Source organism: Nannobrachium achirus (assembly GCF_963921795.1).
Source record: "Nannobrachium achirus genome assembly, chromosome: 22".
Taxonomy (NCBI): Eukaryota; Metazoa; Chordata; class Actinopteri; order Myctophiformes; family Myctophidae; genus Nannobrachium; species Nannobrachium achirus.
Window position 1 is genome coordinate 36,789,586 of NC_137829.1, and position 15,031 is coordinate 36,804,616.

The 15,031-nt window shown below is 43.0% G+C and overlaps 1 protein-coding gene and 1 long non-coding RNA gene across 2 annotated transcripts in view; one reads left to right on the forward strand and one right to left on the reverse strand.

The window, feature by feature from the left end:
- Window positions 1-2,262: 2,262 nt before the first annotated feature.
- Window positions 2,263-15,031, reverse strand: part of LOC308308325 — an 839,845-nt gene continuing 827,076 nt past the window's right edge. The window contains exon 2 of the long non-coding RNA XR_013963274.1: window positions 2,263-2,390. This is a non-coding gene — a long non-coding RNA (uncharacterized lncRNA). The remainder of the gene's footprint in view (window positions 2,391-15,031) is intronic.
- twist2 lies at window positions 9,520-10,062 on the forward strand (the record flags this gene model as incomplete). The annotated part of the gene is made up of 1 exon (XM_080752999.1): window positions 9,520-10,062. The coding sequence occupies exon 1, from the start codon at window positions 9,532-9,534 to the stop codon at window positions 10,060-10,062; it is 531 nt and encodes a 176-aa protein (XP_080609125.1). The 5' UTR covers window positions 9,520-9,531.

Here is a 15,031-nt window from a genome sequence, read left to right on the forward strand (position 1 = left end):
ACTCACACACACACACACACACACACACACACACACACACACACACACACACACACACACACACTCCTCTAATGCTTACAGTGCATAAGTGGCAGATAGACACACACAAACTCAGACTGAGACACGCATATAGTAGTTTACATGAGCGATGCGCACACACGCACACGCACACGCACATGCACACGCACACGCACACACACACGCACACGCACACACACTATTGAGTATCAATGCCTTTAGATCCACTAGCCAAGATCATTTGGGGTGAGCCTCGCAAGTGATTCGGGGGCGAAGGCGAAGGTAACAGTCCTGGCTCGCACATGGACAGTAAAATTCCACTCATCACGGCCTCCAATAAATCATCTCTTCCATAACTTCTGCTCACACGTTCTTAACCCTCGCCGTCAGATCAGAGGGCTTGGCAGATCCTCCAAACCCGTGTCTGTCTATTTGGTAACCGGTAGAGTCGCCGGAATGGAGCTCGCCGAGAACCGGGGGGTGCGTTCGGAAATGCGCACCGGGTGGGGCAGCGGTGCGCTTTTTCAGTCTGAACTCTGAAGGTAAACTTTCTGAAAAGCAGCAGTTGCTAACCTAACGTTGCTATTGATGTTTATAAACTAGGGTAAATTATGGTGATAGTCTTAATCTCACAGTATCACAAATGTTAATGGTAGAAACAAACATGTACAGTTGGACAAACAATCACAGTATGCCTTCTTCAGTATCATATGAATTAATATTCTAATATTCTATAATAATTTACCCAAGTTTATAAACATCAATAGCAATCTTACGTTAGCAACTGCTGCTTTTCAGAAAGTTTCAGAAAACCATTTCATGTGAAGGACCCCCAAAATGATATGAATTTGGCCACGGACCCCCATCTCAAAATATTTAGTTCCAGGGACCTCCCAGAAGCAACATTTTGAGTTACAAAATGTTATTATATACAGTACATATATTCAAAATGTGCACACATTTTCACGACTTTTCAAAAATAGCAAGTCTACAAGCTCAGCTTGTAGATCTGCTATTTTTCAATAGCTAAAGTATAAAATAATTACGGTCCCTCCACCTTGGGCCCTAATGACTCAGTCCCACTTTTCCCCCCATGTGACGCCCCTGGTTCCAATTCCACTTCTCTACTCTGTCCCTCCATCTTTCTTTTACATCCATCTGGCTTGTATCCAACTCCCTCTCTGTCCAAATATTTCATATTTACTCACTGTTGAAGGTCTGTGTCGACAGACGGGTACACTATACTGTATATCCATTCATGTATTCATTGTTGTGAGACATATAGTCATTTATGATGCATGATCCATGATCATTTACAGTATATATTAATTCATTCATATACTAATATATTCACTGTACCGTACATTTATTTGTATAGATAGACTGTACATAAGTTCACTCAGAAACCTAGTCTAGAGTCAGAATCCAAAATAAATGTATTTATTTATTTTTAACTTGGTTTGGATCTTGACTTTGACCTGTACCTGTGTTTGATTCTTACTGCAGTGCTATTATGTTGGTGCTATGAGACCTGTCTTTCCCTCCGGTATCAATTCAAGTTTATCTCACCACTTACCACTAATCCTCCAGACGCACGCCTGTGACACTCCACCCCTGCTCCAGTTTTGTGTTTGTGCACAAGAGTGAGTCCACGACGATCTGTTACAAAGACGAAGAGGGAAACAGTTGCGATAATCCTTCATTTGCCAGGCACTTAAAACGCGTACAAGTGACTAGTTTGTCACACTTTTATTTTGAACCTCATTTGTATTTAGTGTTAATATATTCAGCTGGTAGCCGTACTGAACATGAACTGAGAGGAGTCATGACACTGGATATACTGTATAGTGTAGTGTAACTACTTTATGTGATCAGAGAGAGTACCTTTCTATTATAAACACTCACAAAAATAACAAGAACAAAAAATATATTTTCTTTTTATAGCCGTCTTTGTGTATGCAACAAAATCTATAATCTGTGTATACAAAATAATTAATAAATTGGCCGGCAAGGATTTTTGCCTTGTGTTTCTTTCATTCCCTCACCCATGGACAATCCTTTCCATTTACGAGGATATGAGAGGATCAGAAGGCAGGGAGGATGTGCCTCCCCATAGAGAGGATGAGAGCTTATTAACCCATTTATAACGGGTGCACATTATTGTGTATCATTTCGCTTTAACTATTGAAAAATAGCAGATATACAAGCTCAGTATCAGTAGATCTGCTATTTTTGAAAAAAACGTGAAAATTAGAATTTTGACCCGATTCTATAAGTGTCTTTTGAATCCTTCTAAGGTTTTTTTAAAAACCTATGTTTCTATGTCAGCAATCTGGCCAGCCATCGTCAAAGAAAAGGTCCTTTTCACTTAACTGGAGCTCAGTTAGTCTGTTCTTGAGAGACTACTACCGGTATGTCAGTGGCTCTCAAACCTTCTCATGTGAAGGACCCCCAAAATTATATGTATTTGGCCACGTACCCCCATCGCAAAATATGTTGTTCCCCCCCCCCCCCCCCCAGAAGCAAAATTTGAGTTACAAACGTTCGCTTTGAACATGCATACGTTCAAAGATTTGCACACATTTTCACGACTTTTTCAAAAATAGCAGATCTACAAGCTCGCAGCGCTGTGAGCTTGTATATCTGCTATTTTTCACTGGTTAAAGCATTCAATAATTCTAGGCCTAAATGGAGCCCCCGTCCATGTGGAGATGGTTTCTGAGGTGTCTGAATAGGACAGACGTGCGTCATCCTCGCCTGGTGACTTACAGCCCCAGCTCATCTTTGATCTGATGGACAGGCCATTCCTCTCCCTCTCCCTCCCTCCCTCTCTCCCTTCCTTTCTTCCCTCCCTCCCTCTCTATCTCTCCCCCCCCCCCCCCCCCGGAGGGACCCATAAATGCCCCTCTCAGGGGCGTCGATTGGGTATGGCAGGGGTATGCAGCTGCCATACCCTGGGTCCAGGGGGGGAAAAATGTCTCTTTGTCTATCTGTGCTGGTTATTATGTTGTTAAATTACAGTAACATGACTACAAATGCAAAGTTTAACAAAATGGTCACTTTAACAAGGTATTATAATTGTGTTCTCCACACTTTTTAGTCTCCCCATCTTGACAGAATGGTACCGTATATTCCCAGGTTTCGCAGGTCAGCTGCACAGGTGCAATGCATTATTGTTAATTGTGGCACGTTTACTAACATGCCAAGCTTAGCTGCACTTGAACAACCGTTCCAGGCTGCCATATCCAGCCCAAGAAACCGTAGAAGGGGGGGGGGGGGGGGGGTTAAAATAAATGTATCATGCCTGTTGCTAAGGTATGGCAACATGACTGGTGTCTTGCACGCGCGCAAAGACACCAGTCATGTTGCCATACCTTAGCTTTTTCTGAACTGACGCCACTGGCCCCTCTCCTCCTATGAGGCACATTCCAGGGAAAACTCAATTCCTGACATCCAGACAAGATTGCACAAAGTACGAGTTTATCGCGTGATGCATCCATTCGATCATCGGAATGACTCTTTCGCTAGGATATCTGCAACATAATTGTAACCAAATGGACCCAAATGGAGACCAGGTTCAATTTAACTTGACACTGAGGATTGTGTGTTCACCGAAAAAATGTGTTGATTTTGAAATCTGCAGGCAGTAGTGAGCCCTGGGTGTTGTCCTACAAATACCTTGTTTAGTAACCGTGTGCTGTAAACGGTCAGTTCAGGCTTGTTAACAATTTGTACGCCAAACTCGTTCAGTAACGAGATAGGGCCACTAGAGGTCGCTCTGCCAAAAGGAGTTGTCTCGTTCCTCAACGAGACAACAAAGGGTTAACTGTGCAGCGTGCTGCGCGCATGCTGTGTGCCCTGTGAAAGACCCTGGTCCATATGTCATAACGTGACGTTCACAGAAACAAAATGGCGCGTCTAGGCTGCATTGATTTCTATTCTATGCTGAAACATAAAAAGGGCTTTATCTCTGAATAAGGTGCAAAGAACGCCAGGGAAGCAGAGATCTGCCTGTTTTCACGGCGACACTTTACCGCGATGGTCGGCCCCAGTTTGGATTTTAGTTTCGCGAGCATTTGTAAACAAATGGATTATCTTCCTCAATCGTCAGTGGACACTCACGTGTACACGCACAAAGCTTCTGAGGCTCTTCAAAATTAAAGCGTAAGTGAACGACGGCAGCAGCAACAGCTAGAAATGTTAGAAACCTTGGCTTCCCATGTGTTTAAGGAGAAATTATTTTCACATCGTCTCGCGATAGGGCATTCACGAATAGTGATTTTTAGTATTCGAATTATTCGACCTCAAAGTATTCGAATAGTCAAATATTCGACAGGACTGACCAAACTGTCAAATATTAAGTAAGCAAGAGGCGAACATTGTGAAAATAGCCGATCTACATGCTCACAACGCCTCGCGTTGCGAGGCGTTGTGAGCATGTAGATCTGCTATTTTCACAATATTTATCTGCGGAACAGAGTCACATTAAATGTAATACCTGCTTGTCAGGGTGGGGGTCCCCAGTTCAAATATGTTTATTTTGGGGGTCACGGCCTAAAAAGGTTTGAGAACCCCTGGTATAACACATCAACAAATTCATCCACCAGGGGCATCGACAACTCATTTTTATGACTTCCTATCTAGCCAAGCTTTATAAACTATATATTTTTTAAAGAGAAAACAATAAAAACATATAAATAAGCGAATATTCTACTTCGGTGAACAACGTCGAATAGTGACTTTGATATTCAAATATTTGAATATTCGAATATTTGGTGAATGCCCTATCTCGCGACAGAGTTCTTTTCAGAGGTTTGAGAAGAAGCCAGGCTGTCATCTTCATCATTTGTTGCCTGCTTTATTCGAGAGAAAAAAACTGCTTATTGTTACCTGAAATACATACAGTGGATGGAAAAGACTTGGCCAGGCAGGGGCCCCTCTCTCGTTTACTTCTTGTGGCTGGTGCGTGCGCACAAGCGCATGAGTGAGTGAGCGCGTGTGTATGTATGAGCGTGTCGTGTGTGTGTGTGTGTGTGTGTGTGTGTGTGTGTGTGTGTGTGTGTGTGTGTGTGTGTGTGTGTGTGTGTAGCCTACCTTGCAGGCACTGTGCAGGATCAGCCTCTCACTCAGCAGTCAGAAGTCTGGTCCCCTGGGCATAGAGGCCTCTTGCAACTGAGACACAGAGCAGAGGGTCAGGGGGCATAATCAGGGAAAGTTTGTGTGTGTGTGAGGGGGGGGGGGGGGGGGGGGTTATTCTTCTACAGGCATGCCCTTCAATTATGCATGTACCGTATGTGTGTGTGTGTGTGTGTGTGTGTGTGTGTGTGTGTGTGTGTGTGTGTGTGTGTGTGTGCACGTGTCCATATACTACACATAGATGTAAATATGACTACTTCTAGAGGATGGCATACATGTGTAAAACATTAAAGCTCTTCCTAAACATCAAGGTATATGTGAAATTAGCCCGGCGGTGGTGTTACAACATTTGACCAAGCTTCGACCTGCTGCTGAAGCATACCAGAGTCTGAATTAAGACTTCTGGCAATGGCTAAAAGTGGTGTGACAACCGCCGTTACCAAAGGGACTCCGAAACACAGAACAGACCCAGTTCCGATGGGCCATGCAGCAGAGAGGGTGCTTGCTTCTATAACAGGAAAAAAATCACACTCGTGTGAACTGAGCGGTGGAGGCTGCGTGTGTGTGTGTGTGTGTGTGTGTGTGTGCGTGTGTGTGTGTGTGTGTGTGTGTGTGCGTGTGTATGTGTGTGTGTGTGTGTGTGTGTGTGTGTGTGTGTGTGTGTGTGTGTGTGTGAGTGTGAATGTGAATGTGTGTGAGTGTGCCTGGCCTCAGTGGCCTGAACAACAGCGCCCCTCCCTTAACATGTGTGGTCAAAAAAGGTACTTCAGGCTACAGACAGACAGACAGACAGACAGACAGACAGACAGACAGACAGACAGACAGACAGACAGACACACACACACACGCACGGATACACACACGGCCACGCTATGGAGACGGTGTGACCACCGCTCAAAAAAGGCAGGCTGTGTGTATGTCCCAATAGCATTGTCGCAGTGGTGTCAGTTCAGCAAAAGCTAGGGTATGGCAAAGATTTGGAGTCCTCATGGAAAAGAGGTATTACATTTTGTATAACACGGGTCTATTGTGATAATAGCCAATCTACGTGCTCACAACGCCTCGCGCTGCGAGGCGTTGTGAGCACGTAGATCGGCTATTTTCACAATGGCTGAAAAAAATAAACGAGTTTTGTCCGTTTTTTACACAGGTTTCTACAGTTTCTTGGGCTGGATATTGCAGCCTGGAACGGTTGTTCAAGTGCAGCTATACTTGGCATGTTAGTAAACGTGCCACAATTAACAAAAATGCATTGCAACTGTGCAGCTGACCTGCGGAACCTGGGAATATACCATTCTGTCAAGAACAACATAATAACCAGCACAGATAGACAAAGAGACATTCATGGATTTATATTTATTTCCCCCCTGGACCCAGGGTATGGCGGCTGCATACCCCTGCCATACCCAATTGACGCCCCTGCATTGTGTTCTTGTTGGTTCAAGCAGTATTGTGCAACTTCCCAGTTCCTCTTGACTCTTAAAAGGCATTTCCACCCCATTAACATTTGGATTCAACAAACAAGCTGGACACAGACCACAGGCCTGCAAAACGCGCATACCTTGAATCGACATGTGTAGCCAACAAGATGACGTTGTTAAACAAAGAAACTCCCCCATAGCCTTAAGAATTTCAGCATTATGCAGTGGTGTAAAGTAACTAAGTATATACATTTACTAAGTACTGTAGCCTACTTGAGTAAACATTCTTTAGGTATTTGTACTTTTCTTGAGTATATCCAATTTCCAATACTTTTCTTCTTCCTCTACATCTCAAAGCCAAATAAATTATTTGACAATTTAGTTACTAGTTACTTATTACATACATTAACCACTTCAGCTCTGTACAATAAATCGCCATACATACATCGGCCATTTGAAAATTGCTAATAGCTGATCTACAAGCTCACAATGTGTCACGATGGGACAAATTATGAGCTTGTATTTTCAAAAGATTTTTATACATTTGAAAACTTGAAATGGGACATTTTACTTTTGGTACTTTAAGTACATTTTGATACCAAAACTGTTTTACTCAAGTACATTTTGAATTCCGGACTTTTACTTGTAACAGAGTATTTCTATATTGCAGTAGCCTATTGATACTTTTACTTATTGTACAAAATGTATGTGAGTACTTATTTCACAACTGGAAACTGGCATTTATTAGCCAAATCCAATCATGCGGGAATGTCCAACACAATAGGTTACTCTCGATATCACTCAGCCTACATTATTTGGGCCTGTGTGTGATATTGGCTGTATTGTAGTTTAATAAACACAGTCAGCGACAACATGGGAATATTCAAATCTCCAGAGGGGACAGTCAGCTGATTGGGACAAACTGGACGTTCTGGCAGCGGATAAATGCTCTCCATTAATACGAGCCACCTGTGCACTGGAACGTGTAGGGAAAACATGACAGCACAGATCAGGAGGTGGACTGTTGACAAAACACACTGAGATTCACCGTCCACTGGAGAGGTCCTCCTCTCCCAGCCGCATCAGTTCAGAAAAAGCTACGGTATAACCAGCAACATGACTGGTGTCTTGCACAGACACCAGTCATGTTGCTGGTTATAACTTAGCAGCAGGCACGATGAATTTATTTTATGCACGAGTTTCCAACGCCCCATAGTGCATTGCGCACAAGCTGTACCGAGCTTCCGGCGCGCAGCCGAGTGTGATTTACAAGCTCACAACAGGCTGCATCTGCGACGCGACATGAGCTTGTATGTCTGCTGTTAAACCGGAAGTGTGGTCCAAACAGGTCCAAATAATCTCCATAAACTCCCGCGGAAACAGGTGGATACATTTTATTTCCCCCCCCCCCTGTAGCCAAGGTATGGCAGCTGGCAGCTGCCATAGCTTGCCATACCCAATTGACGCCTCTGTCCTCTCCTCGGTTCACAAACTTGTTCATGTCAGGGAAGTGGGCTCCGGGGAACCCAAGGGGTCCTTGAGGGAGTTCCAGGGGTCCCCATGCAGCTAAATGGGCCCTTATCGGTCTGTATAGAGTGTACAAATGGAACCAAATGGACCCGTTATATTTGTACACTCAGAGTTAAATTGACATTGATTTTACAATATAAATTGGGGTTCCAGGGACAGATTCAATGGGGGTCCGTAGCCTAATGCATGTCAAACTGGGGGTCCTTGAAATTAAAATGGTTGAGAATCACTGCTACTCTGACTGCTGCCGTGATACAAATCTTCTCTTATGGGGGTCCCTGCATATCTTTTCAAATGGGGGTCCCTGGGCTAATAAGTAATACGTGTCATTTTGGGGGTCCTTGACATGAAAAAGTTTGAGAACCACAGTTACATAAGCCACATTTCTGTTTGACTTCCACGTGAGAACTAAAGCGCATGGTGACCCTTGATTGATTCGATTAGGGATAAAGGCGCATATAGATTTCCCCCTGGCTTCCTGTCAACCTGCAGAAATTGTGCAAAGCGTGCGCTGTGCGCAAGCAAGGCGCACGGGCTGCGGTCGCATTGGAGCAGGCCTAACGATGCGTGTTTATGCCCCAACAACAACAACATCGTGAGCGTCAGCGTGCTGCTCCAATAGTTTTTAATAGGCCTACACACGCATCAAACTTAATATTTCTTTTAAAATGACACATTTAAATCGTTTAAATGGCGTTTTTATTTGTTGGACACCACCGGTGTTAGCCCAAATACTAATTGCCCGACGCATAATGTTTGAAATTTATAGACATTTCAGAATTAGTTGGCAAAATAGGCTTTTGACTGAACAATCAGAACCTACAGTAATTACAGACCACATTTTGACCACAGCTGCCTAAAAAAAGAAAAGAAAAGATTTCAGATTATTTTAAGATCTTGGATTTGTATTTCTATTTGTTTATGATAGTCCTATAAACTATTCCCCAACAGTCAGAATGGACACTACAATCCATGTTAAAATACATATTTGGGGACTGCTGTCCCGTTAGAATATGAAGTGTAACCCAAGACTGGTCCCTCCTGTTTATATTAGCGGACCAACCAGAGCGCGGTGCTGGCTCCCCCTCCACTCGAACAACTATTTAGCATCAGAAACTGGGAGACACACAAAAAAAAAGTTCTGTAGGAAAAAAAAAACTTCCTGCGAGAGAAGAACCCTGCCAACAGTCCAAGGTTTTTATTCCTTCTCCAAAGCCGCTGACAGACGGGTGGAGAGAGAGAGAGAGAGAGAGAGAGAGAGAGAGCGAGAGAGCGATATAAGACGTCTTTGAAACCATCTCTCCCCTCCATAAGCTTCATTACCGCCTTATACTTGCATAACGGGATATACACAAACTCTGTAACCACGGCTGCGAAGGTGGAAACCGTTTTCTCCTCGCTATCCCTGCATTTCTTCAAGAAAGAAATGGAAGAGGGCTCCAGCTCGTCCCCCGTCTCCCCCGCGGACAGCCTGGCGACGAGCGAGGAGGAGGTGGACATCAGCCGGCAGCAGAGCAGCATGAAGCGCTTCGGGAGGAAGCGGAGGAACAGCAGCAATAAGCAGAACAAGTCGGGCTGCGAGTCCGAGTCCCTGAGCCCCGGGCCGGGGGGGAACAAGCGGGGCAAGAAGCCCAGCCCGAGCTCCAGCCAGTCCTACGAGGAGCTGCAGAACCAGCGGGTGCTGGCCAACGTCCGCGAGAGGCAGAGGACGCAGTCGCTCAACGAAGCCTTCGCGTCGCTGCGCAAGATCATCCCGACGCTGCCGTCGGACAAGCTCAGCAAGATCCAGACGCTGAAGCTGGCCTCCCGCTACATTGACTTCCTCTATCAGGTGCTGCAGAGCGACGAGATGGACAACAAGATGTCCAGCTGCAGCTACGTCGCGCACGAGAGACTCAGTTACGCGTTCTCGGTGTGGAGGATGGAGGGCGCGTGGTCCATGTCGGCGACCCACTAGCAGGCAGCAGCAGCCCCGGTGGTGGGCCTCACTTATAGAATGCCAAAGCGGTAGGTGTCTGTCAGACCCAGCTATGAGTCGAAGAACTACATTTTAAACGTTTATTATTATTATGCCAAAATATTTTTATTGTCGTGAGTGTCAGGGAGGTCTTTTGGCCTATAGGTCTATATATTTTAAGTTGAAAACAATAGTAGGATATTAAATACTTTATTATGTTGTAGGTAGTAGCCTAATAGACCTACTAATAATATTTGTGTAAGTAATAATAAAACATGAAACAAATTAATTATACAGAAGAGAGAGACACTGGAGCAGCTCAGACGGTTCTAACCTTTTATTCAGGTGCCAGTAAACAGGAGTGACTAACGTTTCGATGCTAGAGCATCTTCATCAGAGTCATGATATTAAATAGTAATTATAATAACAATAATAGACTAATATAATGTCATGTCAGTCAAGACACATAATGGCAGGGGGTGGGGGCTGTCAGAGAACACAGAATAGTGTGTATTGTAGCCTAAGTGCAAACATTACACTTTGACAGTGCTGTGCCAAAAGTGCGCCTGATTGTTACAGGAGCGACACATTTCACACCAAGGCCTCAACATCTCGCAAACACTCCGCTGCATGTCCGCACCTGGAGCCGTGCGTGCGTGCGTGCGTGTGCAAAGGGTGTCTGGGGCTGACCCTATGGGCTGACCCGAGCGCACGTCGGGTTAAGACAAGTGCTCTGACAATGCTTTTTTTTATTCAACTCTCCCACAAGGCAAGGACACAACGTTAATTCCCTGCGTCAGGTCAGGAAATGGAAAATGGGAATATTTCATTTTGCTATGAGAAAACGATTACCCCTATGGTTACAGCCTATAAGCGGGGGGAAGTAGACTTCACTTAACTAATCCAAATAGTGTTTTTGGAACGCGTTCACATGCCAAGCCAAGCCAAGCCATGGACATCTATAAAACTATGCTTCGTTGAGTGAAACGGCAACATCCCCTTGTTAGAGATGGAGTTCTGTGACAGCTCGAAAACACATGCATGATCAGCAGTGGAAAAAGTACTCAAATGATTTAAGTAAAAGTATCAATACTGCAATATATAAATACTCTTTACAAGTAAAAGTCCAGAATTCAAAATGTACTTATAGGCTACCAAAAGTAAAAATACTCATTTATGCAGAATGTGCCATTTAAAATGTATAAAAAATATTTTGAAAATAGCAGATCTACAAGCTCACAATGCGCATGTGTGAGCTTGTAGATCGGCTATTTTCAAATGGCCAAAATGTAGGCCTATTTGTCTGAAGTGATTAATGTATATTTTGTAAAAATCAAATATAGGCTACAAAGTAGGCTAACTATACGTTTTCAAATAATTGCAGTGGAGTAAAAGTATAGGCTACAATAGTTGGATGCGAGATGATTAGTGGAGTAGAAGTAAAAGTATGGGACATTGGAAACACTCAAGTAAAGTAGGCTACAAATACCTCAAGATTGTACTTAAGTCTTAAGTACTGTACTTGAGTAAATGTACTTATTTACTCTACACCGCTGATGATCAGCGTGTTTTGCTGTTAAGCCTCATTCAATTTCAACTGTACTTAAGGAGTAGTTCACCCTCAAAATGACTTTTTTTGCTATTGATTACTCACGCCATGGAGACTTGAGTTCAATAATATTTGTTAGCACTTGTCGCATTCCTAAGAAAGTTTTGGATGTAGTAAATGTACCCCCATTGATTCCGGATGGGGTCCCCATCCAGAATCAATTGGGGGTACATTTATTGTAATCAAATTATTAGGAATGCGACAAAAACTAAAAATATTATTGAACTCAAGTCTCCATGGCATGGCATTTGAGGGTGAACTACTCCTTTAAAACGAGGAGCCACAGAACAGTGCAGCCATGCTATCACGGCTAATTTATATTCACAATGGAGAGCTTTCCTGTGTCCAGACCGCAGGAATGGAAGCTCGGCTGGAACCTGGAAGTTCAACCATATATATTGTATGTAAGCAACGCAAGGGACCTAAATAAACAGGGCCCGTATTAGAAACTGTCACGGCCTTTTGCTTATCTTTGCATCGAGGCTGTCAAAGGAACGCTCTCAGAACCATTTAGCGCAGGCCCAATTCAGACCCATTCGGGCATCACACTGTCATACATGAGTTGTTTATTGTAGTGGAATACATTGTTGGTGTTTGTTTGTTCTTTCTTTGCACTGGTGTGATTTTAAGGGCCAGTGTTTGCTGATGTGGAAATTCTTTAGACTCTATAAGGACATGGGAGCTATTTATTTATTCTGCTCATGCAATGCATCATATTCAGGACAGGTTATAGGCCTACATTTATAGCAAGGTTTTAGCCATGAAAGATTGAGAAAGCCCGGTGACATTAAATAACAATTCTCCCCTAAAATATGTGTAACCAGGGTTTGTTTAGATTTCATGGGCTGCTGGGCCTCAGATCTAGTTTGCAGACCGCCCACACTCGTAATAGTTCATCAGCAAGGCTTTGTTGTCTTATAAACCGTTCTTTGTGCCGAGAGGAAAGACATAAACTTTATTATAGTGATTTTGTGTAAGCAAAGGTAAATTTGAAGACCTGTGGCTTTTCTCAGGCTAGCCCGGAATTCATTTCTGCTGTCATTATACGGGTTTCGGTTTCACTGCTCTAAAGTGGAACGCGAAAGAAAATAACGACACTTATGGCATGTTTAAACCTTTAACTATAAAGGGGAGGAAGAAATAACTTTGAATGCGAGGCAAATGACAGTTGATGGCATTCTTGATGTACGTGTTTACTTTCCCCCAAAATAATAGGCTGTGAAAGTCATGGGATAATGAACACTGTGCTAGAACCATGCATTAAGCCGATTCCCTCTCGGCTGCACACGAAACTAAATTCATATTGAGATGTCAGAATAGCCTAAATGTGACAGTTAATACAGTGATTTAAAATACAATACAATTAAAATCATGGATAATTATTTTAAATGAATAACTTATGTATATATATAGATTTTTTTTTTTATTAACCATACAAAATTACTCAGGTTCTATGGCCAATGCAGGCCAATACAATTGTGCCACGCCATATTTCAGTGCATGGAACCGCATATAAATAACAAAGAAACTCGTTTCATTTACTGCCATATGGTTTCACTCATTGGCAAATAATTGATTCATTAATGACTTCCCAAAGGCGATGCCAGCGAAACCAATGCATTCTTCATAGGAGAAACAGGCTAGCCTTAAGAGACAAAACTGAAGCAAGTTGTGACAGCATAACGTCACTGTCGGGCAGAAACCTCGTATGCAAGTTTCAAACGTGTATGTTTTTTTTTCCGCAAAGTAAAGCCCTGCTTCGTCATACAAGGCCAATTCGCACAAATTAAGGTAGTGAAAACAGCAGATCTACAAGCACACAACGCCTCGCGGTGCGAGGCGTTGTGTGCTTGTAGATCGGCTGTTTTCACTATAGTTTAAATCATTTTTAAAATGATAAATGCAAAACCAACGGTTTTGGACATACAAGGTTTCCACCCGACAACGACGATAATTCCATTTTTCGCACGTCTATATATTGGTCACTGACGTTCACTCTCTATGCGCACCTCTTCTGTCCCTTGTTGTCTTACAGACTGTTTACTTCTACAAAGTATGAAGACACTTCACTACAAAGACCAAAAAGGGATTATTGAAGAAGAAACCCACGAACCTCAAAGGAAATGGCCGGCAGAAGTAATGTGACAAACAGCTATGAACTCTTCAAGAGAGGGTGTTTTTTTTTTGCATGCAAGTTCCATGATGACACTTTGGGACTGGGACTGCATTTGCGTGCGTGGAGGGGAAAAGCATGGAGACCTGGACAGTGTAGGAGTCTGGAGATGTTGCACACAAAACCCAACATAAGACAATATTGGTCGGTATTATGGCCATTACAGGAAAAGCCATCCTTTATCGTTTTTTTTAAGGAGATAGCCTATATTTTTTGTTTTTTGAAGATTTTAAATAGAGGTATATATAAATGAATGCATATTGTACATATGGCTGTGTAAGTAGGACTATCAGCTTGTAAAGGGACCAATGCAATTTAGAATAATTACGTTCTTGAAATACGCTGCATGGATTTTTTTTTCCTAAACGACTTTCTTTAGCAATTAAGTCTCCCCAAAAAAAGAAATCTCCGTCCAATGTAAATTTGTTTTTGTTTATTTATTAAAACAAGTATTTTTTTGAACGAGATGTAGTTGAACTCTTTGATTTACGCAAGGCAATATGGCAGCCATAGTTTTGTCAGTGTTTGCCACATTTTTCCACATTTGATGTACATTTATTAGACAATGGGGGGAAGGGGGAACTATTTCTTAAACTCAAATAAATAAAAGCATGTCCAAACCATGCGTTTTCTGATTAACATCAATTTGAATCAGAATTATTATTATTAAATTAACTGTAGGCCTATTTAGGCTTATTTTAAGAGGCATAGCCTATTAGACGAGCCTTTAAAGCAAAGTCGCCTTTCTACCTGATGGTCTGTCGATTAGGGTGAAAAACCAAACACTTTCACTCAGGGACGTGCAGAGAATGTTAGAGAGGCAGGGGCTGAAATTTCTAAAAGGGGCTTTTGGTGGAAATATCGAAAATAGCAGACCTCCAACCTCACAACGCTTCGCAACTTGGAGGTCGGCTATTTTCGGTGAGTGACACCACACTGAACTATACTGGAGATGTGGCATACGTCATGGATTTCTACACAGAGAGGGCAATTCTTTCAACACGCTGCATTCAAGTTCAGGAGAGTTTGGACAAGGCAATTCTCTCGAATGCTGCCTTCAGGTATGACATGGAAAGAGGGCAGTTGCATTTCTTTCACCATTATATAAAAACTGCATTCATTTCATGGTCTGGAGAGGGCACTTTTTTACAGAAGGATAAAAGGGCAGGGGCTCAAGCCCCCTTTGA